This window comes from Phacochoerus africanus, chromosome 5, assembly GCF_016906955.1.
Source record: "Phacochoerus africanus isolate WHEZ1 chromosome 5, ROS_Pafr_v1, whole genome shotgun sequence".
NCBI lineage: Eukaryota > Metazoa > Chordata > Mammalia > Artiodactyla > Suidae > Phacochoerus > Phacochoerus africanus.
The window spans coordinates 62555749-62579499 of record NC_062548.1 but is presented as its reverse complement, the minus strand read 5'-3'; the positions used below and the strand labels follow the sequence as shown (position 1 = coordinate 62579499).

At 40.0% G+C, this 23751-nt stretch overlaps 1 protein-coding gene across 2 annotated transcripts; it reads right to left on the bottom strand.

The window, feature by feature from the left end:
* RNF103 (ring finger protein 103) lies at positions 1-23705 on the bottom strand. Of its 2 annotated transcripts, XM_047781585.1 has the most exons (5): positions 23654-23705; positions 22429-22599; positions 19876-20015; positions 9883-9998; positions 1-2019 (listed from the first exon to the last, which is right to left on the bottom strand). In XM_047781585.1, exons 1-5 carry the CDS (start codon positions 23703-23705, stop codon positions 444-446), a joined length of 2055 nt encoding a protein of 684 aa, XP_047637541.1. In that variant the 3' UTR covers positions 1-443. The 2 variants fall into 2 exon arrangements, with proteins under 2 accessions (XP_047637541.1, XP_047637540.1); XM_047781584.1 differs by lacking the exon at positions 23654-23705 and having other exon boundaries at positions 22429-23563.
* Between the last annotated feature and the right edge of the window lie 46 nt (positions 23706-23751).

Here is a 23751-nt window from a genome sequence, read left to right as displayed (position 1 = left end):
TTTTCTGGTTTTAAAATAATTTATTTCATAGGTCTGTTTTAATTTCAGGTCTCAGAGCATACATTATTTAACCAAGAGGTGCTGGACAGAGATTGTAAAAAGGGAGGAAACATTTAGGATAAGAAACCATCTCAATTCCATGAGAATTTGATCCTACCTTGTAAAGTCTTGCTAGGATAAATTTCTATCATACTTCTTTTGTGCTTACAAAAAAACATTAACTTCTGAATTGGCAATGTTGTAAATAAAAATTTTTACAATTAAGTATGCATTCAAATTGACACTCAAGGCAACCAAATAACTGTCATCAACATTAGCATAATGTGTATTTCCTGTCACTGCACTAACATTGAACTAAACGTCAAACCACAAAAACATGTGACTAACATTAAAAAGGCAAGCTTTAAGACACGCAGAGCTTATAAAGGACAAATTGCACATGGTTAAGAGGGGACATCATTTGACAAGGACTGGTGTTGTGCATATGGCTGCTTTTTTTTATAAGAAGGCCACCGGCAAACAGGGCAACAGTGTCGGCCCCCAGCCAACCACATCACAATGCAATTCTGATGGAACACATGACCACAAGGCAACCCCATTAGCAAACATCCATTTTCGAAATTCTCTAGGCAAACAACACACTCAGTACAGTGCAGCATATCAGCAGGCCAAGTTAACCAATCTGGTTCCATATCTTCATTACTGCTATATGAGCCGTATGATCTCCCCTTCCTTTCATAAGCGGTGGTCTGACAATATTTACTGGCACATGAACAAGCCTCGGCATCACTGTGACTTGTTCGTCCCGGAGAACTGTGAACTATGCTTTGTTTCTCTTCAAATACTTCCTTCTCACTGCTCAGAGTGTCTGTGCTCTCACTGTCTGAGTCATGCTCAGTATCTTGAGAACCCTCCGACATTTCCTCTTCCGACTGGACTCCAAGACATTTAAATCGCCACATTGGCAAGTTTTTTATATAATCAGTTGGTATCAGAGGGTGAAGCCAAAGGTCAGGGAAAGCTAATCGCTCCAAGAACAAGTCGGGGTCTTCATCCCAATCAGACTCTACGGGAAAGTTCTGAAAAGAAGTAATTGGGTGGAAGAGGTAGCTGGTGTACCAGTCCCACAGACTTGATAACCATTCTAAGTTATTGGCATTGACTTCATCATTGTTGTTGTTACGCCGTCTCTTCTTCTCAAAGTAATCGATTAGTAAACCGTGTCCAAGGTATGTACTAAGAAACAAGGCTGGGTGTGAAGAATAAAACATCCAATCCGCCCTTACCCATGAAGCCAGTGTGGTTGTGTTGGAATATCTCAACAATTTCAAGCTATATTCATAAAAGCTATCTAAGTAAGGGAGTTGTAAAAAGCCCAACACAGGTAGCCAGGAAATAATTAATAGAGAATTATATGTCCCTAAAGTGCTTATGAGAACCACAAATCGCTTTATGGTAGCTCCTTGTGTGATAAATAAGTCCATCCAAGCCATAAGATTAACTAGAACCAAGCTCAAAACAAACAAATCATTTACTTCGGGTTGCACTGAGCGCAAAAACGAATCCATGGCCTGAAGGGATATAAATTCGCCTGTGTGGTTTCCATATCTGTAAATTCCTTCAGGAGTCCTAAGTATGTATGATGGCATGCTATATATACCAATATCTGTCATATAACTCTTGTTGTCCCAATTTTCCACATTTACAAAAATAAACTCAACTCTTCCAGTAAACTTTATGCTTAGTGCAGAGAAGAAAGCTGGGGGTTGGTCAAGGTTGGCAAATAGGTATATTTTTACCCAATATTGATCACTTTTATTCCATTCTTCTTTCAAATGTTCAGCATCATAAATGGTTTTGATCCGAGAAGCTGCATGCGCAGTTATCCACTTAAAAATGTGCTCTACTTCAATCTTGCGACCACTGTATTCTTTAAGCATGACTTTCCCTTTAGAAGTACTCGTTTGTGGAACAGACATAATGAGTGTGGATCGCACCCAGCCTCTTCTCCTGCAGTATCTATAAGAGAGGAAACTGTAAGTAAACAGCTAGGCTGCCAGGTGAACTAGCTTACTCATCTTCACCGTTGTGTAAAGTTTGTCTTCCCTGATAAATTTCCTTGTCCCAAAACAAACAACTTACAAACAATCAAAAGTAGTATTAATACCTGGCAGTTACATAAGAGAAAAAGCAAGCTCTTTATATAGCACTTTTGATTTGTATCTGTTGCTTTTTTATTCTTTTTTTTTTTTCTTTTTTGGCAGCACCTGTGGCATGTGGAAGTTCTTGGGCCAGGGATCAAAACCACACCACAGCAGTGACCCAAGCCACAGCAGTGATGTCAGATCCTTAACTCACTGAGCTACCACAGAACTCCATCTATGTGTCCTACAACTCTTGTCCCAATTTTCCACATTTACAAAAATAAACTCAACTCTTCCAGTAAACTTATTTATTTTTTAAAAAAGAAAACTGTAGCTTGAAAAGCCTTTGAGTGAAGGGAAGCAGCAAATACATCAGCATCTATTATGAATCTACATTTAATGCATTACATGCTGTTAAGATCCAAAAGGAAATAGGAAAATTCCTGTTCACAAGGAATTTAAAATCATTAAAGGAGATAAAACAAAAGTATGAAATTATATATTCTATTTCTAAATGATGTAAAAGACATTTTTTAAAAGGGAGAATTATTAGGAGTTTGATCTGGTGACGATTTCACAAAAGGCTTGGGAATTGAACTAGTTCTTGAAGGATGGTTAGATTCGGGTGGGCAAAGAAGAGAGAAGGAAAGAGATTATCTTAACTGCTGAGTCTCTGACCTGAATGCAAGCTCCTGAGGGTAGGAACCATGCTGTACCCACTTGTTAACCCATGTACCCACCACACGCCTGATGCACAGTGGCACTGTCACACGGTAATCTGTATAAAATTCACATAGAAAAGAACAAGTCTCGTATTCTTTGTACTGTCTAATATCTTTAATGAGGACCAAGAAGAGGAGTATTTAACATAGAACAATGTTAATAAATTTTCAGATTAAGATGAGATTCAATACAAGTATGACCTCCATTTTACAACAGAGTAAATATAGACAAATTTAACTAAAATTAAAAGTCATTTGTTTAGATTTATCTAATGGGTTCACTCCAATCCTCTTAGATATGGACAGGTTCTTGCTATAATATTTGCGACAAATTTCTCTCCCTAAAAAACTACACGATGAGTGAAAGGAGATATTGGAAAATGAAAATAGCTGTTAAATTACAGTGACGAGATAATCGGTGAAACAATTTTCCATCTTCCTTTTTTTTTTTAAAAAAGTTTTTTTTCTAAAAACCTAACATGGAGTTTTATGATATGTAAATTTACCTTAGTAAAGTTGAGAAAAAGAAAACTACCACGTGGATATATTTTGTTCATTATAGTCTTATAAATGAACAGTAATAAGTGTTTAATTTTTATTTTGCTATTCAGAACACTGATGTAAAAATCATTATGCTTTACTTAGTAAGTATGGATAATCTTAAATTAAGTGCACATTTTAATAGAGAGAAATGAGAGAGAAAATTCTTCACAATACTGTATATGGTTTTGTGATGATAATACGATCAATTTTATCTCAGGAGTTTCATTATATAGTTTAAAAGAACACAACATGTTATGTCACAAAGACAAGGTTAGTAATGACTCTGAGAAACTATCTGGGTGACTCAGAATCAGAGACCACAACTCAGCTTCTTGTTGAGTTAATTTACTTCCTTAACAAGAGAGATACCACACTAATATCAACATTGCTTTAACTGAAATGGGTTAACAATTACACACTCCTACAAAATGAAATATCTCCTATTCTATAAGTGTATTTATCCAAAGCAAAATAATTGACATAAATACTGTTTTTATCCTGCCCCTCCCCCAAACAAATCAGGGGCATATAGATAACTGCTTTATTTACATATTAAATATCTAACTTGCTTTACTTTTTTAATTGCATAGGATACTTGTGATGATACATTTCTATTCTTGGTCATTCTTTTCATCCTTTTATAACCACCTCAGATAATATCTGGATGACTTGTGTCATAAATTAAATGAGTCTTTGTGACACAAAATTTTACTATGTAAAACAGGCAGTTTTCGTGCATACATTTCTTTGTGGAAGAAAACAAATGTACTATATGCTTTTTTTTCAGTTCAGAGCTAAATAATAGTTACAAGGGTTTTTTTTTGTCTTTTTTTTTTTGCCATTTCCTGGGCCACTCCTGCAGCATATGGAGGTTCCCAGGCTAGGGGTCTAATCAGAGCTGTAGCCGCCGGCCTACGCCAGAGCCACAGCAACACAGGATCCGAGCCGCATCTGCAACCTACACCACAGCTCACGGCAACGCTGGATCGTTAACCCACTGAGCAAGGGCAGGGACCAAACACGCAACCTCATGGTTCCTAGTCGAATTCATTAACCGCTGCACCACAACGGGAACTCCAATAGTTACAAGGTTTATCATTTCAAAAGAAGTTAAGACTACCCAGGACAATAAAAAATTGGGTATGTCATCATATATCCTTCAAATTAAATCATACTTTTCAAACTATGAAATCCAAAACACAAGTATACCATATTAATTTTAAAACCCTACTGCTAACAGAAATGAAGACTAATGTTCGTATTATTTTTAAGATTATATTACTATATATCAATATAAAAACTTCTACTGCCAATTTAAAAAAAAACTTTATAAAGGCCTGAATAAGTTCAATGACAATACCATGTAAATATCCTTTAGTTGTTTTTGTTTTTGTTTTTTTTTTAGTCTTTTTAGGGCTGCATCCTCGGCATATGGAAGTTCCCAAGCTAGGGGTCGAATCCGAGCTATAGCCACTGGCCTACGCCATAGTCACAGCCACGCAGGATCCGAGCTGTCTTCGACCTACACCACAGTTCACGGCAATGCTGGATCCTTAACCCACTTAGGGCTAGGGATCGAACCCAAGTCCTTATGGATACTAGTTGGGTTTGTTACCGCTGAGCCACAACAAGAACTCCTCCTCTGGTTCTTAAACCTTTGAGATCTCTTAGAGACTCTTAAGACTGAAAATGATTTTAAAACAATGGCTAGTGAGTTTTGGAACTCCAGCTTCTGGTAAGGTACACTGTATTTAAAAAGCAACGTTGGTATTTCTGTTTATATAGTGCTATTTCCTCAAGGTCATCTGCCTCTCTGGCCTTCCTGTCCCTTGTTAGTGTCCCCATTCCCTTCCTTTCTTCCCTGCTTCCCATGGGCATGCCTCCCTGATTCTTTCACCATAAGCTCTCCTGGCCCCTGTTATCATCAGCTCCTGTAAGTCCAGTGTCTTCCATCTGCTCTTTACTATCCCCGCCCTATTGCTCCAACCTCCTGAAGATACAGGCTCACTTCCTACTTCTCCAGAGAGGGAGGGCGGAAGAGCATGGACCCAGCAGGGAAAAGCCCTCTGAGACCGATCACTTGGTTGGGGAATGAGAGGAGTTAGGGCCAGGCATGCTGGTTATGTGGGAAGGAAATGAAAACTGCTGCCACGGACAGAGCCAGCTGCTGCACAGAGCAGTGGTCTTACCTTCTTCTTCTTCTTTTTTTTTTTTTGTCTTTTTTAGGGCTGCACTCATGGCATATGGAAGTTCCCAGGCTAGGGGTCAAATCAGAGCTGTAGCTACCGGCCTACACCACAGCCACAGCCCCACAGGATGTGAGCAGTGTCTTCGACCTACACCACAGCTCACGGCAATGCCAGATCCTCAACCCACTGAGGGAGGCCAGGGATTGAACCTGCGTCCTCATGGATACTAGTTAGGTTGGTCACTGCTGAGCCGCCACAGGAATTACTGGAATGTTCTTAAGGGGAGTTAAACAGGTCAGGAAGGTACTGCTTATAGTGTGACCAGTGATTAGAGGAGGATGCCTGGGAGGCCACGGTAGAGAAGTAACTACAGTCAAAGAAAACAACATAGGCAGGGGAGTAGAGTTTTGCTGTCTTTAAAAATTTGAGATCAAGACGATGACTCAATTGTTCAACACATGACCAAAACATTTGCTGAATAATGTTATTCTCTGCCCAGTTACACCCTGCATTGACATGCTGAAAACTCGTTTCTATATCTCCCAATTTTGTTCCTCTATATCTCCAGAATATTCAAAAAAAAAAAAAAGAAAGAAAAGAATGACTCTAAGCACAGCATTTATGGCAACAATAGTTCTTACTCTAGGTGACTTTCTGAATAAAAGGAAACAGAAACTGATATAAGTAACTTGGCGTCAAGATCTTCATCTTTGGAGTTTCCATTCAGTGGTTAACGAATCCGACTAGGAACCATGAGGTTGCGGGTTCGATCCCTGGTCTTGCTCAGTGGGTTAAGGATCCGGCGTTGCCGTGAGCTGTGGTGTAGGTTGCAGACGTGGCTGGGATCCTGCGTTGCTGTGGTTGTGATGTAGGTCGGCAGCAACAACTGTGATTAGACCCCTAGCCTGGGAACCTCCATATGCCGGGGGTGCGGCCCTAAAAAGACAAAAGATAATAATAATAATAATAATAATAATAATAATACCTTCATCTTCATGATGAAACTGAAGATGACGTAAAAGTGCTTTTTTAATAACAAAAAATTATAGCTCCAGTTAAGAAAGAGCAAAAAGTTTCTGAAAAAAGGTCTCTTTCATCATAAATGAGAGGTGGGATTATTTGAGGATGAAAGACTTAGAGGAAACTTGGAGATAGCTTATATGTACCTCCTCACCATTCCTCAGCTAGTATAGAATCAAAGAGGGCTTTTCAAAAGAAAAGCTGGAAAAATTTGCACTGAAGTCCCCTGGACTCAACCATGACGCTCCTGATGCATTCTGTTTTATAAGATTACATTAATTTTTTTTTTCACTTTTTCACTCTTAATAGAGTATCTTCAATTTAAGATGCACTTAGTTTCATTTTGAATCTTTTTTTTGTTTTTGTTTTTTGGCTGTGCCCATAGCATTTGAAAGTTTCCAGGCCAGGGACTGAACTAGAGCCACAGCAGTGATAAGCCAAATCCTTAACCCACTGAGCCACGAATGAACTCCTTGAACTCTTTATTAATGTTATCTAAGAACTTATATTAGACTGAAATACGTGCTTAATCTTTATATTTTGTATATATATACATATATACATAAATGCCTCCAAAGCTTCTTGTATATATATATGTATATATATATATATATATTTTTTTTTTTGGCTGCACCTGTGGCATATGGAAGTTCCCAAGCCAGGGAGCAAATCTGCGCTGAGTTGTGACCTACTACACAGTTATGGCAATGCTGGATCCTTAACCTGCTGCACCACAAGGGTACTTCCATTTTTACTTGATATTTTCTAATATATTTATAAATTACAGTGTTTAAAGTGTATTATTTAGTTCACTGTTTAAAAAATAAATTCTGAATATTTTTCAATAAAATAGTGATAAGAGTACTGACTTGCGGCAGTATCTGAAAAAAAGTCAAAATATCAGAACTATTATTTGTTCTGCTATTGCAATCACCAGTGGGGAGGGGGAGAGATCTTTCACTCACTTAGACTTTACATGGGAATGACGGAATAAGACCAACTGCAAGTGTCGTTGGTAAACAAAAGGCAGAAATATTAATGATTTCCTTTTCATAAGAACATTAACACTTAGGCTATCTCAGACATGTCAACCAAAGCATTAGAATGTGATCAAGGTTGAAGATGAGAATAGGAGCTTTGTGGGAAAACAAGGAGACTAAATGAGAATTAGAAGACACAACTTCCCTTTCTATCCCCAACCTTCGGGGGGGATCCTCCTATCACAGATCTCACCCTATCTTATGAGTGAGAAAAACAAGGACAATGAGAACTGAAGTAACTGTCGGCCTGAAGAAGAAGGGCCACAGACCCTGAGCTGTAGCAGAGGTGGAGAAGGGTTTTCTACAATGAATGGGTTTCCACTGTGACCACATATAAGGGACACAAGTAAGTCAGGCCCAATCCACCTACATTAGAAACAACCTGGTGGAGTTCCCGTGGTGGCGCAGTGGTTAACGAATCCGACTAGGAACTATGAGGTTGCGGGTTCGGTCCCTGCCCTTCCTTGCTCAGCGGGTTAATGATCCGGCGTTGCCGTGAGCTGTGGTGTAGGTTGCAGACGCAGCTCGGATCCCGCGTTGCTGTGGCTCTGGCGTAGGCCGGTGGCTACAGCTCTGATTCAACCCCTAGCCTGGGAATCTCCATATGCCGTGGGAGCGGCCCAAGAAATAGCAACAACAACAAAAGACAAAAAAAAAAAAAAGAAACAACCTGGGAGTTTCTACATACATATTACATGCCCTGCCGTCAGCAAACAGAATATGCTGTACACACTGATCTTCCATTAAACATTTATTGATGAATAATTAAATCAATAAATGAATTCAATTTTTTTTTTGTCTTTTCTAGGGCCGCACCCGCGGCATATGGACGTTCCCAGGCTAGGGGTCTAATCGGAGCTGTAGCCACTGGCCTAGGCCACAGCCACAGCCACAGCCACAGCAACACAGGATCCAAGCCATGTCTGCGACATACACCACAGCTTACGGCAACACTGGAGATCCTTAACCCACCGAGCAAGGCCAGGGATCAAACCTGCAACCTCATGGTTCCTAGTTGGATTCACTAACCACTGAGCTACAACGGGAACTCCAATGAATTCAATTTTTAACTTGGCACTAGAAATTGAAATAAAATACATTTCAAAGAAGAAACAACAGAATAATGAAACAAGAAATACTGGAAATGAGGGCAAAAAGAAAAACAAAAATGCCTCCAAGCTTCTTGTCTGAGAAAGTGGAAAAAATATATTAAAGGACAGAAAAAGAAAAGGTAGGAAGGGCATGTGATTTGCTAAAGAAAAAGATGAATATGAATTTGAACACTAGGTTAGTGAACAGGATGTATCTAGGGGCACTTGTAGGCAGATGGAAATGAGTGTCAAAATGCAAAATAGAGGTCCAATTATGGAAAAATGTTTAGATCAGCACAAAGCCATATACTAGAGTCTTTTGGGGAAATAAAATTGAAACAAAAAGACTGAAGACATACTCTAAAGAGTCATCCCTGTTAGAAAGAACACAGAAAAATGAGACGAGATCTCAAGGGAGAAAATAAGCTGCCAGTTATCAAAAACTATTCATCAAGTACCTGTGTAACTAACAATGTGCTAGACATTATAATTAACTTTCAGTTTAAACAGGCTTCTAATACCACTGTCTTTATTATATTAAAAAATTCTGGTCAGGAGTTCCCATCACGGCTCAGTGGTTAACGAATCCAACTAGGAACCATGAGGTTGCGGGTTCGATCCCTGGCCTTGCTCAGTGGGTTGAGGATCTGGCGTTGCCGTGAGCTGTGGTGTAGGTTGCAGACACGGCTCAGATCCTGCGTTTCTGTGGCTCTGGCGTATGCTGGTGGCTACAGCTCCGATTGGACCCCTAGCCTGGGAACCTCCATATGCCACGGGAGTGGCCCTAGAAAAGGCAAAAAGACCAAAAAAAAAAAAAAAAATTCTGGTCAGGGAGTTCCCATTGTGGCTCAGTGGTAACAAACCCAACTAGTAACCATGAAGATGCGGGTTTGATCCCTGGCCTTTCTCAGTGGGTTAAAGATCCAGTGTTGCCGTGAGCGGTGGTGTGGGTCACAGACGTGGTTTGGATCCCGCATTGCTGTGGCTGTGGTGTAGGCCAGCAGCTGTAGCTCTGATTTGACCCCTGCCCCAGGAACTTCCATATGCCGCATATGCGGCCCTAAAAAGCAAAAAAAAAAAAAAAAAAAATTCTGGTCAGAACTCAAATTCTACGAGTTGCCTAATCAACTTACCTGGGATCACTGGAACAGTTAAACGTGCCTGTACGTATTCCAAATCTTGACACCTTTTTCACCATTTTCTCCCAGTGGATTTTACCCACCAAAGGACTTCTGTCATTTGCTATGACCTATTCCCCCAAAAGAAAAGCAGAAACTTTAATCACCCTAAAATGGAGTCAAATCACCATTTACATCTATAATTTCACTTTTTTTGACAAATATATTCTGTTCCCAGATCTTATTTACTATATAATCATATTATCACTGTAATTTTAGTAGAAAGAGCAACTGTCCAACTGGAAAAGATTTAAAACACTGATATATAGTACAATAAACTCTCACACTCTATGGCAGTTATGTAGACAGGGAGTCAAAACCATACTAAAAACCTGGCCACCTTCTCAACCATGTGGCCTGTTCTCTAGAACAAACTTACATAGGAAGAATTTGGCCCTTAGAGCCATTTGTCTGCTCTGAGAAAAAAATTTTATTTATTTATTTATTTAATTTTATTTTCCTTTTTCTCACATTCTCATGCTCCATCATAAGTGACTAGATATAGTTCCCAGTGCTACAGAGCAGGATCTCATTGCTTATCCATTACAAAGGCAATAGTTTGCATCTATGAACCCCAAATTCCCAATCCATCCCCCTCCCTCCCCCTCCCCCTTGGTAATCACAAGTCTGTTCTCCATGTCCATGATTTTTGAAAAGAAAATTTTAAGTAACCCAAATAAAACTTACTAAAAATTACCACATGTGGGTTTAACAAGTTCAAACTCAATTTTTTTTAAAGTATAATTATGAAGCCACGAGTCAAACACATGTTTTCTATTAAACTATGCTTGACTAAATCAATACTACTACTTCTAGGGCTTTTTTCTTAACAATCATAAAAGGTTTTAGCATATTAAATACATTACTATTATAAATTCTCATTCTTGAACTTCTACTTCAAATTAGCAAATAAAGCTTTCAAACACAATTAGGATTGGGAGGAAAAAAAAAGTGTTCTTTTTTTTTTTTTAAAGAAAGAAAAAAATTACAGATTAACCTTCAAAATATGTAGTGACTCCTTTCTTATTCTTTCTAATTGCTTACACATTTTCCCTTTATTTCTTAATCTTCCTTTCCAGAGATACCAGGAAAAACAAGCAAAAATTATATATTAAAAATGAAAATAACTAGATGAAAACTTAAAGCCAAAAGTGTCCTATATCATCATGAAACCATCTGTTTGATTTATTTTAAGCTCAGGGTCTATAGGCCAAGTTTATTTTCATGAATGCTATATTACTCATACTACTTAATTCAAAATTACAATACAATACTCTGGGGGCCTCTAATCTTTCTAGGAGGAAGGGCCATTTTCATGTTCACAAAGCCTCTGAGGAGTGAAATCCCAGGTGAGGGATTGTATGAAATGAGTGTTCGGGAGCAGCAAGAGACGGTGCCAATACCTCTCTGGCCCCTCTGCTGGGAAGTCTAACAAATTTCAAGGGCAGCAGGAGGAGAGAATGCACATGGTGGTGACAAGAGACTTAAAGTCCGCTTCATGTGCAGACAGATCACTGTCTAAAACCCCCTGCTATATACACTGATACTAGCATCTTCACACCTATATAGACACACATAGGTAACATTTTGTAACATAACTTTGAACTTAATAAATACATACACAGACACTTAATTCAGGGCATTGAACAAATCGTTTTGATTTTTTTTTTTTTACTTTTGTTTGTTTTTCCGCTGCACCCATGGCATGTGGAAGTTCCCAGGCCAGAGACTGAACCCACACCGCAGCTGCAACCTTCACCACGACTGCCGCAATGCCAGATCCTTAACCTTTAGGTGAGGATAAATGGTCTTGTCGAGGGAGACACAAGATATTAAAACACTCAAATGGCTGAGGTAGCCAGGAGGAGAAAACATGGTCTTAGTAGGTGAAGCACTTTCTGAGGAGGTTCACGCAGGTTACGGTACCCAGGAAGTTCCTAACTTTATTTTTCCATCGTCTAAAAGTATTTCATAAATTTTATCTGAAGAATATGGGAGATCAAGCGCAGCAGACTTTTCTTTTCTCTTTTCTTGTCGTTACCACTGAAGAGACAATACCACAGTTCCTTTTTCCATCAAGTAACCAAAGAAATCTTGAAGCTACTTTTCAGATTAATCAGAAGGATTAGGAAATCTCTGTAAAATCCTATTGCCACACTCCCTAGTCTTTGCGCTCTTTTTAAAAAGAACTACCCTTTCGCTCCTATTTCCTGATCAAGGCTTCAAACAACCCAAACACTTCACATCTATGTTTATGATGAAGCTGTGTCCAGGGGTTAATGAAGAGGTTGCTCTAATCAATATAAGGGTTGGCCCTCCATCTAGGGCATCTTTCAGTGAAGATCCTTGTCACTGAACAGATATCTTTCAGACTTATAAGAGCTCTCTAATGCTAGGAAAGGAAGTAGGAATGAGAGGGGGTTGTTCCCAGGGGCCCCTGGTTACAAAAAAGTGTGTGAAGAGAGGTGGGACCATCCCTGAGGCAGGTACATGACAATTTTAACCTGGGGCCTCAGAAAGCTATCTCAACATCTGCTTTTGAAGAGTTTACTATCCCTAAGAGAACCACACGAAAATGAAGAAAAAAAAAAATCCCTTAGGCACTGCACAAAAGCATTTTATTTGACTCTATAGTTATATTTATGCAATTATAAATTGCTTTGTCCAATATCCTATACAATTATATTACTCAACTGAAGGTTTACCATAAATTAAATTTGGTGGAGGCCAGATTATACAACCACTAAAAATGTTCCCACGGAAGAACTCATCTGGCTTGTCACATGGCATAGTAACATACTCTAAGTTTATTACTGCTGTGTCCCATCAGGAAGAGTTTCCAGGCTATAGACCATAACCAACAGCACACAGAATGACTGTGAATGGCATTCACACTGCTGGTCAAAGGGGAACATGTTCCCTGGCAGTTCATGAAGGATGAAAGATGCTGCATTCTCTGGGGCGGGGGCGGGGGGCATTTTCAGAGACTACAAAAAAACTAGATGAATGTACAGCCTGAGTTCCAAGTCTCAAGTCTGGACTAGGCCAGGCAACACAGGCCAGAAGTGAAGCACTCTTCCTCTTCCCCTTCCCAGGCATCTGCCTCTCCAACCAGCATCTGTATAGCTAGTATGGCATCTAACTCAGCTGGGCACTAAATATTTATGGTGGATTAAACTGTTTCAGCTGTTTACAGTTTAGTAACTCATTCTCTTCTGACTATATAGGTTCTCTAAAGGCTGCAAATTTCTGCTGTCTGTTATAACGAAAAGTCCCCTTCCCCAGCAGCCTGTCATCTGGATGTTTTCTGACAAACATTAGCGTAACTAGTTCCTTGCTGTGCAACTGGACATCAATGTTCTTGACCCTGGTCCCACATGAAGACTTCCATTTCAGTGTATTTAAAAATATACTTTTTTTCCAGAAAAAAATAAAACAAAACAAAACTACCAGGTTTTCCTAGTACTAATTTTCCTAGGCTCCACTTCATTGTCTAATAGTTCTTTAGGTTCTCTCAAGATGCTAGCATCATCACAGACCATCTAACTGAGCTGGGAAAGATAATCATACGCTATGATTTTTACTGGCCCACATATATTAGTAAGCCAAACTGTAAGCTGTCTTATGGCACAGACTGTAGGTTGTTTGTCTTTTTGGACCTCAGTGTTTATCACAAGGTTCAGCTGGCAGACATTAGATTTCAATAAATATTTGTTAGACGGTCGGATGAATGGATGAAACCAATGGTTTGCTGGTAAATGTTTAACAACCAGCTCTCTAGAAGAAAATGGAAGCTCTGGTTTCTATCATTTCCTGATTTCCTTGGTGTTAATATTCCCACATGGCCGATTTTAAGTTAACCAATGTAACATCGTGAAAAGTGGAGATGGGAAGAGATAACAACAATTTCCCTTCCCGCAGCAGTATGAGCTGGCTCCAGCACACCACTGGATGGAACTGAGCTGGACCGTGTGAGATGCTAAGTTCCCATACTTTCTGATGTCAGTCTTGTGTAGTCCAGTTAAACTTACAAAGAAAAACTGGGCCTTCAGTTACTGCCTAGTCCCTTTCACATGTATAAGACAAAATGCACACACTTTTGCCTATTTTTCAGAGGTGGGCTTTATTACTAATCAGAACATCTGTCATATCCCTTTTAATATTGTTAATCCCCATATAACAAATACAGAGACTAAATTAAATAACATAACCGCATATAAAAGGAATGAAGAGCTATGATATTTTCTGCATCTCTCACTACCTCATTGTTAACAGGGAGTTTCTACTTTCAAGATCATGGACTAACCAAAATATAAAATGCAAATTATATAAAATCATTAAAAGTGAAGATGAATAACTGGCAAAAACAAAACTCAATGGCATTTCACTATTTCTTTTTGTTTTTATGACCACACCCACAGCATATGGAAATTCCTGGGCCAGGGACTGAATCTGAGCCACAGCTGGGGCAACACCAGATCCTTTAACCCACTGTAATGGGCAGGGGAGGGATTGAACCCACGCCTCTGCATCGACCCAAGCTGCTGCAGTCAGATTCTTAACCCACTGCACCACACCAAGAACTTCTGATTTCATTATTTCTTTGGTAACCTCACTAGCTTTCTTTATCACTGAAGAAAAATAAAAACTTTTCACTACAAAATAAAGAATAAGGTGGTTTGCCATGTATTTCACCTTTAGCATAGTGTCAAGAGGATAATAAACACATTAGAAACTCCCTGAGCAAAACTACTATCCAGGAGTAAAAATAAACACATTTTAAAACAGCTAGTAACTCTTTTCAGCCAAACAGGAACTATATTAACTTAATATGTCAGTAAATATTGACCTAAAGCTTTACTTTAAATCACACTATGCTTCTCCCTTCTACCTCAATTCCAATGATGTAAAATTCCCTATAATGTGACAAAGCCCGTAGAGAACAGACAGCAAAGTCCCTCTTTGCACTTCTTTGAACAAAAGTCAAAACAGGGAAACAGAAACGTTTAGATAAGGACAAATCCATAGAACCCACAGTGGATGCTAACTTCTCTATTTCAGAAACCCATCCACAATTCCATCTGCCTCTCTGACCAAGAAGTTTTTGAAAGAGAAGTATCTTCTATTTGGGATGCTAAAAAGACTGGCTGGCAGCAGAATCAAAGAATCCATAAAAGTGGAAATTTAAATAGCTAATGAAAGATATGAGGTTAGGTTAGGAACAAAGAAGGAACACCTAACAAGTCAGAAGTGACAGAAAAAAGATGACTTGATTCTTCCATGGATTACACAGTGTATCATTGGTGACAATGTCCCGTATGTGCTGCTGCCTTACAAACTAAAATTAGTTCTTTCCACTTCATATTACAGAGAATACAGTAGAGGCACGGAAAAGCTGCACCTGAGAAGAAGTATGCTAATGCTCTATAAGGATAATTCACAAACACCAATATGCTTTAAAACAATAAGGAGAAAGATGTGAAGACCAACAACATGTATTATTCACAAAATAAACTCATGAGTTACTGAGAAGACAGAAATCATAGGGATATAGGATGAATTAAATAAATTACAGAAATTCATTTTTCCTTTTGTAGTGTCATTCTGCATGCAGTGTCATTAAAACAGACAATCAACCTAGATTACCAACCAATTCTAGAAAGATAATGAACTGACCAACTGATGGAACAGCTAAATCATATACCCATTTATTAAAGTCACGTTTTCCCTAAATCAGTAAATCTAGCCATCCTTTCAGTGACATAATATATGAAGTCTAAAGTGATAATTATCAGTCACATGCTACACAACCACATTTTTCTCTATAAATACAAAAGGACAGTATAATTCATCTCGGTAGGACAATGATATTAGAAACCTGGGAGGAAAAGAAGAACTTTGATGTGCTTAAATATTTCTGACACAGGATACCTAAAATAAAGGCAATATGAAAAAGACTGAATTGGTTGGGATCTATGCACCCTCACAGATTAAAAAAAAATAACAACGATACAGCAAACAAATTGTCAGCTTCTTTAAAAACAAATAGGAAACAAAAACTTAAATTGTTGTTTTTTTTGTTTTTTTTTGTTTTTGCTTTTCAGGGCTACACCCTCGTCACATGGAGGTTCCAGGGTAGGGGTCAAATCGGAGCTACAGTTGCCGGCCTACACCACAGCCACAGCAACTCGAGATTGGAACTGCGTCTGCGACCTACACCACAGCTCATGGCAACGCCAGATCCTTAACCCACTGAGCGAGGCCAGGGATTGAACCCACAACCTCATGGTTCCTAGTCAGATTTGTTTCTGCTGCACCACAATGGGAACTCCAAGAACAACTTAAATTGTTAACTGAATTCTTGAATATTATCCTTCACAAGAGATTAGATAAATACAATCTGAGCTGAAAGAATGACAGGCAACTGGAAGATTATTTCTTTTCTGTTTTTAGAAGATATTTTCTTTCTTCCTTTTTTTTTTCTTTTTAGGGCTGCACCCATGGCATATGGAAGTTCTTAGGCTAGGGGTCGAACAGGAACTACAGCTGCCAGCCTACACCACAGCCACAGCAACAGGGGATCCAAGCCATGTCTGTGACCTACACCGCAGCTCACAGCAATGCTGGATCCCGGACCCACTAAGCAGGGCCAGGGATCGAACCCGCATCCTCATGGATGCTAGTCGGATTTGTTTCCTCTGCGCCGCAAGAGGAACTTCCAGAAGATATTTTCAATTAAAAAACAGAACAACACAGCCTTCTTTCAAGAGCTTAAACCAAAGTGTCCATGCTGATTAGCTTAGCTGGTGAGTTCATAGTGCTAAGGACACTGTGACTGAGGTTTCGATCTAAATCTCAGTTGTTCTACAGAGACTGTTCTTCCAACCTAAGCCAGCCACTTGATGTAAGCCACTAGCCCGAGGGGACACAAGCCAGTGGTGATCAGTGCAAACCTTGAAAATCACTGGAAAAACTACGTCCTTCTGCACCATTAACACACTGAAAACCATACAGTAAATACATTCCATTTTTTCTTAGGAGTCATTTTTAACTATCAATTCCTACATTGTCAGAGAAAAATAATTCCGTGATTAGGATTTATATTGCTAACATTCACTACCATTCATTACTTGTTCTTCACTTCATCCAAGGGTCACCTATTCTGAGAATTCTTGCCACTCTCGTCTCCTTGCCCTGCTTATTTTTCTTCTTAGCACTTTCCACTAACTGATGTTAGATTAAATTTTATTTCTTTAGTGCCTCCCTCTCCCAACTGGAATGTAGGCTGCCTGAGAGGGCAAGGACTCAGCCTCGTGTACATTCCTGGTATATATATCTACAAGGCCTGGTATATATAACTGTTGAATAAATGGTTCAAATTTTGTAACATATTAAGAGAGTTTAATCCATGCTTATCTTTAATAGGACATCAAGAGTAGTAGATCATTTGTAAGCCAAGAATATATTGCTAATTAGTGAAACAGAATGTGTTTGTTATTGATAAGCAGCACTCTATATACCAACAGGATTTCCAGGCTTTTGACCTGGCTTTTCCAATTTTAGAAGGTGTGCAGCATCTTTACATTCATCTCCATAGGCCTGATCAATGTGTGGACAAACATTTACTCACAAACATTTATTGAGAATGAACTGACTATTCAGTTCATTCTCAGTAATAAAACTGAAATGATCAAAACCACTAAGTCTTCCCTCAATCAGACTATCAGAAATAAACATCTGGGAAAAGAAATGGAATAGCTATTTATAAAGTAAAACTTTACAAATGCCAGTTTTTTTTGTTTGTTTGTTTGTTTTGTTTTGTTTTTAAGGGCTGCATGTGGGGCATATGGAAGTTCTCAGGCTAGGGGTCGAATTAGAGCTGTAGCTGCTGGCCTACACCACAGCCACAGCAATGCAGGATCTGAGCCCACATCCTCATGGATTCTAGTCGGATTTGTTACCAGCAGGAACTCCGCTAGTTTATTTTTCAGTAACAATAATTTACCATGGAAATAAACTAGAGTTTGATGGATAACGTATAGGATGTACCAAGACCTCCTCCCAGTCTTTCCATTTGCTGATCTTAAAAAGTGCCGTATTATCTGGAGGAAGAGCACAAGTAAAGGATAGGTCCTGGATATCCAGTGCAATCGTCTGACGGCTTCCCCAACATCAACCCATCAACCCTGGGGACTACTCTTCAAGGATATATGTATTTATCTGAGACCATGTACAACAGAAAATCTATCTACTCATGATCATATAGCAAGTTAGTGATAGGACCAGATCTCCAACTAAGGTCTCTGGACTCACAGCTTTTTCTACCCTTTTTTGAAGTCATTGCTTCCAGAAAGAAATATGAAGCAGCAGCTATTTTGTCTTCTATACCCTGAACCAAACTCTGCCAACACCATTGTGAAATGACAAGAACATTGGACAAGAAATCAGGGAGCCTGGCATTTGAACTTGGTTCAGTAATCATAATTTCAGCTGATTTCATGTTGTTAACTTACTTAACATTAATTTACCTATAATTTTAAAAATTAATTTATCCTTTCCTTAAACAATATTTATGAAACTACATGTTCAATATAATATTGATATTTCTAATTTACATAAAAATACACAAATGATAATGTGTGCCCACTTATTTACCACGAGTGGTACATAAACCACGCTTTTATAACGATTTTCTTCTTCTTTTTTTAATGTTATGGCTGTACTTGCAGCATATGGAATTTCCTGGGCTAGGGACTGAATCCAAGCTGCAGCTGCTGACATACACCACATCTGTGGCATCATGGATCTATCCTTTAACCCATTGGACTGGGCTGGGGATTGAACCCGAGCCACTGCAGTTAGATTCTTAACCCAATGTGCCATAATAGGAACTCCAAAAGATGATTTTTTTTTTTAAAGATGATTTTTTTTTGTCTTTTTTTTTTGCTTTTGCTTTTTTCTAGGGCCGCTTCAGCGGCATGTGGAGGTTCTCAGGCTAGGGGTCTAATCGGAGCTATAGCCACTGCCCTACGCCAGAGACACAGCAACAGTGGATCCTTAACCCACTGAGCAAAGCCAGGGACCTAACCCGCAACCTCATGGTTCCTAGTTGGATTCGTTAACCACTGAGCCACGACAGGAACTCCACAAAAGATGATTTTTAAGGCCCTTCATAGCTCTAAAATTCTAATATGCTAATTAAATCTCAGTTTTGATAGCACAGGAAGGAGCTAGGGTGTAAAACTATAATCTCGTCAATTTCATGAGCAAAGTAATAAGCACCCCACCATTCCCTTGAACAGCTCTTCCTCTCTAGTCACAAAGTTGGCTATTTTCCCAACAGAAGGATTCCCTTTTTTGTTGTTGTCCTTTTTGGCCACCCTGCAGCATATGGAGAGTTCCTGGGCCAGGGATTAGATCTGAGCTGCCATTGAGACCTACACTGCAGCTGCAGCAGTGCTGGACCCTTTAATCCACCGTGCTGCCCGGGGATTGAACCTGTGTCCTAGCACTACAAAGATGCTGCCAATCCCACTGCACCACAGCAGAAACTCTGAAGGATTCCTTTACTTTTACTTTCAGGTTCTTTCTTTAGAAACAAAAATTATTTGGATCACTGAATTAAAAACTGGAGTTAACAAAAACTGCAAGAAATAGCACAAATCACTAAATAAAAAGAATATATATGTGTTTCTTACTTCAATGACTAGCCAACAACCAAAATGGATTTGCTTCTGCTGATTCTAAACAAAATAGTCAACTCTCTTTCCCCAACACTTTCCTTTCCCTACTCTTTAATTAATTTCATGTTCTTTGGTGGGACTCTGGATTCTCCCTACAGGAACTGAATTATAAGTAAGAAACAAGAGACAAGTACACAAAAGTATCACCAGCTGGTGACTACTATTTTGGTAAAAATAACTTTACTTCTGTCATTGTTTCCAATACCTGAACCAGCCAGATGCCATCTTTTGTGTCTTCTACAAGCTCATAGAAGTGCATTTCACCACTGAAATTGGTACTAGAAACAGATTCAGATGCTTCTTCTTCTTTGAGTGCAGAATAGAGCTCACCTTCCATCAGATCACCTGAACAAAAGAAAAAATAACATTAAGATTTAAAAAATCTTATATTCTCATCTTCAATGATTAATTCCATTTTACACTGTTAAATTATGTCACAGGAGTTCTCTTGTGGCTTGGGTTGCTGCCGAAACTCAGGTTCAATCTCTAGCCCAGGGAACTTCACATGCCCCAAGTGCAGCGGAAAAAAAAAAAAAGGTCATTATACTTTCATTGCACTCTACAGAGGAATGGAACCTAAATACACCTATTTAAGATTCAAACATTTAGTAAATATGTAAAGAATCTACTATGTGTCAGGCAAAAATGGACAAAAAAATAAAAATCCATCTCCTCATGGAGTTTATAATTTGGTGAGGTTACCACATAAATTAGGAAATTACTGAATTTATACCAGCCCAAAAAGCTGTCACAATATTATTTAATTCTGTCCAGGTATCAAACAATTTTTAAACAGTATGATTTATATACTTCTGACTTGTAAGATTTAGAAATGGGTTTATAAAATTTGCCATCTCCATCTGCTTAAAACAGCAACAGGACTTCTATGGCTTGGAGGTTAGATACAAAAGATTACCTGTAAGAACAAACTCCATATTTATACACAAATTTACAGTGTATATTTACAGCTGGTATCATGAAATAAAAAGTAAACACTAATGTCAAATTATTTTAACTTTTGCCTTAAATTTTAACAATTTGAAAACAAGCACTGTATCAAGACAGCACCAAAACCATTCATAACGGATATAAATAAACTGCTACACCAAGACCTCTCTGCTATAAAATGTGATCTGAGTCCTATTTTCGTGGGCTGCATGTATTCTTTATATATTATGTGCATGCCTTGTACACTCAAAGTTGCAAGTATTTTTAGGCCACAGGAAGGCAACACTATACAAAAGCCAAAAGAAAAAAATGTTATCAAATTATTTGACCATGAAAAATGATTTGACACGTTACATTTCTAAACCTAGAGTTTATTTATTAGGGATCTTCTACTTGACTCTATTCCTCCTACCTCCCCATCCCAGCCATGGTGGAAATAAGTCACTGTTCAGTCAGTAAACAAGAGGCAAGAATAATACACAATTTTTTCATTTTCTCTAAGGGAAACTATCACTTTTACAGGGAGTGTTGCCTTCTCTATCCCAGAAGTGATCTTAACCTACAAATATCTGAGTGCTAAAGTCCTCAGGAATTAGTATTCTTATCTATCATACTACTTGGCTATGACACTAAATAAGGGAAAAAACTGTCTTGTAAAAGACACAGCTGACAGATATACTTGAAACAACAAAAAAAGATAACTATCAGTTTCAATTGCTGGGTTCCTACAGCAACCCAGAATGCCTTTCTCAAATTACAGTACCTTCCTCTTCCAGGAAGTATATCTAAACAAAGTTATATTCTGTCCAGGGATGAAAAAAATTAGGCATATTTCTCACCCAATCCTACACCGAAATCAAGTTACTGAAAATGCATTCAAGATGTTAAGTTTCTCTTAGCTCTATTTCAATTCTATTTCTCCACTCATTTAAGTTGATGTGGCAGTGCCTGTGACACAGAAGGGAAAAAAGTTTACTTTCAAGATACAAGGATTTTTTTTAAAAATTCGGACAAAAATATAAATAAGCTCTTTCAAAACAAACAAAACAAGGTAGGCATTCACAAAAAATATTCACCTTATTTTCTCCAAATTAGCTCTCCAAGTATGAAAAGATAATACCGTACGTGTACCCTTTCTCTATATTTAAACTCATTTAAAAAATTTAAATCTCAGAAAAATTTTTTTTCTATTTCTTTAATTTTGTATTGATAATGAGCTATGGATTTTCATCAAACTTACTGTGACAAACATTTCATGCCACCAAGTCATTAGGCAATACACCTTAAACTTGTACAGTGCTGTACATCAATTATATCTCAATAAAACTGGAAAAAAGAAATAAAAATTAAATCTTAGGCCTAAATGCCTCTTTGATATTAAATATTCCAATGATGATTTTCCCTTTGGGTAACTTGCTATTACTATGGTGACCAATGCTGCTATCTACAGACAACGTTTGAAGGTTTTGCCTTTCCTTTATATTTATGAATTTCGAGCGACAAATAATGCTTTCCAGTTTGTAATCGACATTTCGGAATTTTGAGAAAATCACTCAACTTAGTAAACAATGCTAAGAAGCTGCACTTTAAACTGTTGTTTTAAAATAACCTTAAAAAGAAACACCAACACCCCTACAACGTAATTGTAGCCTCCTTCTCAAAACTGCGATTTATATTTTTGGGGTAGAAATCCTGGACAAAGAAAATCTAGTCGGCTCTGGAAGTGGTCTGCACAACCCTTCCAGGTACGGCCTCATTCTGGGGGACCACCAGGTACCAGGAAGGGGACCCTCGGGGGGCCGATACTCGCCTGACTTTTCCACCAGTTCCCGGACGTCCTTCTTCTCGGGCAACCCCGAGTATCCCAATCCCCGGCACTCCAGAATGGTCTTCAGCTTCTTGAAGCTCAGTGCCACCGGATCCACCAGCTGGGTGGCAAAGATGCCAGTTTCATACCACACAATGGCTTCAAAAAACCTGGCTAGGACGAAAAGGACCAGAAAATAGAGGAGCAGGAAAAAAAGCTTCAGCCACATCTTCCCCTGCTCTTTCTCTCTTTGCAGAGAGCTCAGAAATCGAAGAGAAGAGTAGAGAGGGGAGTGTGTATTTACAGCAGCCTGGGCGAGGGCCCCCAGTCGGCGTGTGGTCCGGCGCCCGCCGCCGTCACTGTGGGGCCATGCCCGGCGGGAGGCAGGTGGATCGGCGATTCGTGCGGGGGAGAGGAAAGGACGAGGAGGGGCAGAGACGCAGAGCCTCCCTCGGGGCCTTCCAATCAAGAGGAGAGAAAAATAAATGGAAAAAAATTAAAAAAAAAAAAAAGCCCATGAATTAAACACCGAAAGGACAGAGGTGCAGGGAGAGCCCGCGGGGAAGAACCAGCTTGAGGGCCGTTTCCCCCGGCGCGGGGCGCTAACCGAGGTTGCGGGGTCCGCCTTTCAGCACCGTAATCTCAAGAGGATCAGGGGAAAAGCCAAAAAAAAAAAAAAAAAAAAAAAAAAACCACCACCAGACCCACAAAAGAAGCGGAGGCCGGGCAGCAGGCCGGGGCCGGCGGGGCAGCGGGCCTGGGAGGCGGTTGGGTCTAGCCAGGCCAAGGCCGGGCTCCCGCGGCGGCGGTCAGGAGGGCGCGGCACTCGGCCAGGGCAGGCCCGGGGCCCAGCGCGGGGAGGAGCGGCCGCTGCAGCGCCGCGCCCAGCGCCCAGGCCCCAGGCCCCGCCGGCCGCCCAGGCTCCGAGAGAAGCGCGGTGGGCACGGCGGCGGCGATGGCTCCAGGCTCGCTCCGGCCGGCGGGCGGCGCCTTTCAGGCGGGCGGGCACTGGGGCCCGGCCCGGGAGGGGGCGTCACAGTCTGCAGAGGGAAATGGTGCGCGCGGGGCGAGGTCCCGGCGGAAAAAAAGGAAAAAATAGGCCCGAGACTGCTCCCTGGGGCGGCTATCCGGCTGCCTCCCGATCACGCAGCGTTCGCTCCGCTAAGGCTGGGCGGCGCGGACCTCCGCAGCCGTCCCTGACGCCCCCGCCCCCTCGTGAGGCCGCGGCCGTCGCCTCCGGAGCAGAGAACCTGCGGCGGCCGCGGCCTGAGCCGAGACATAACAAGTGACGTAGATGAGGGGCGGGGCCTGGGGAGGGGCCGGGGC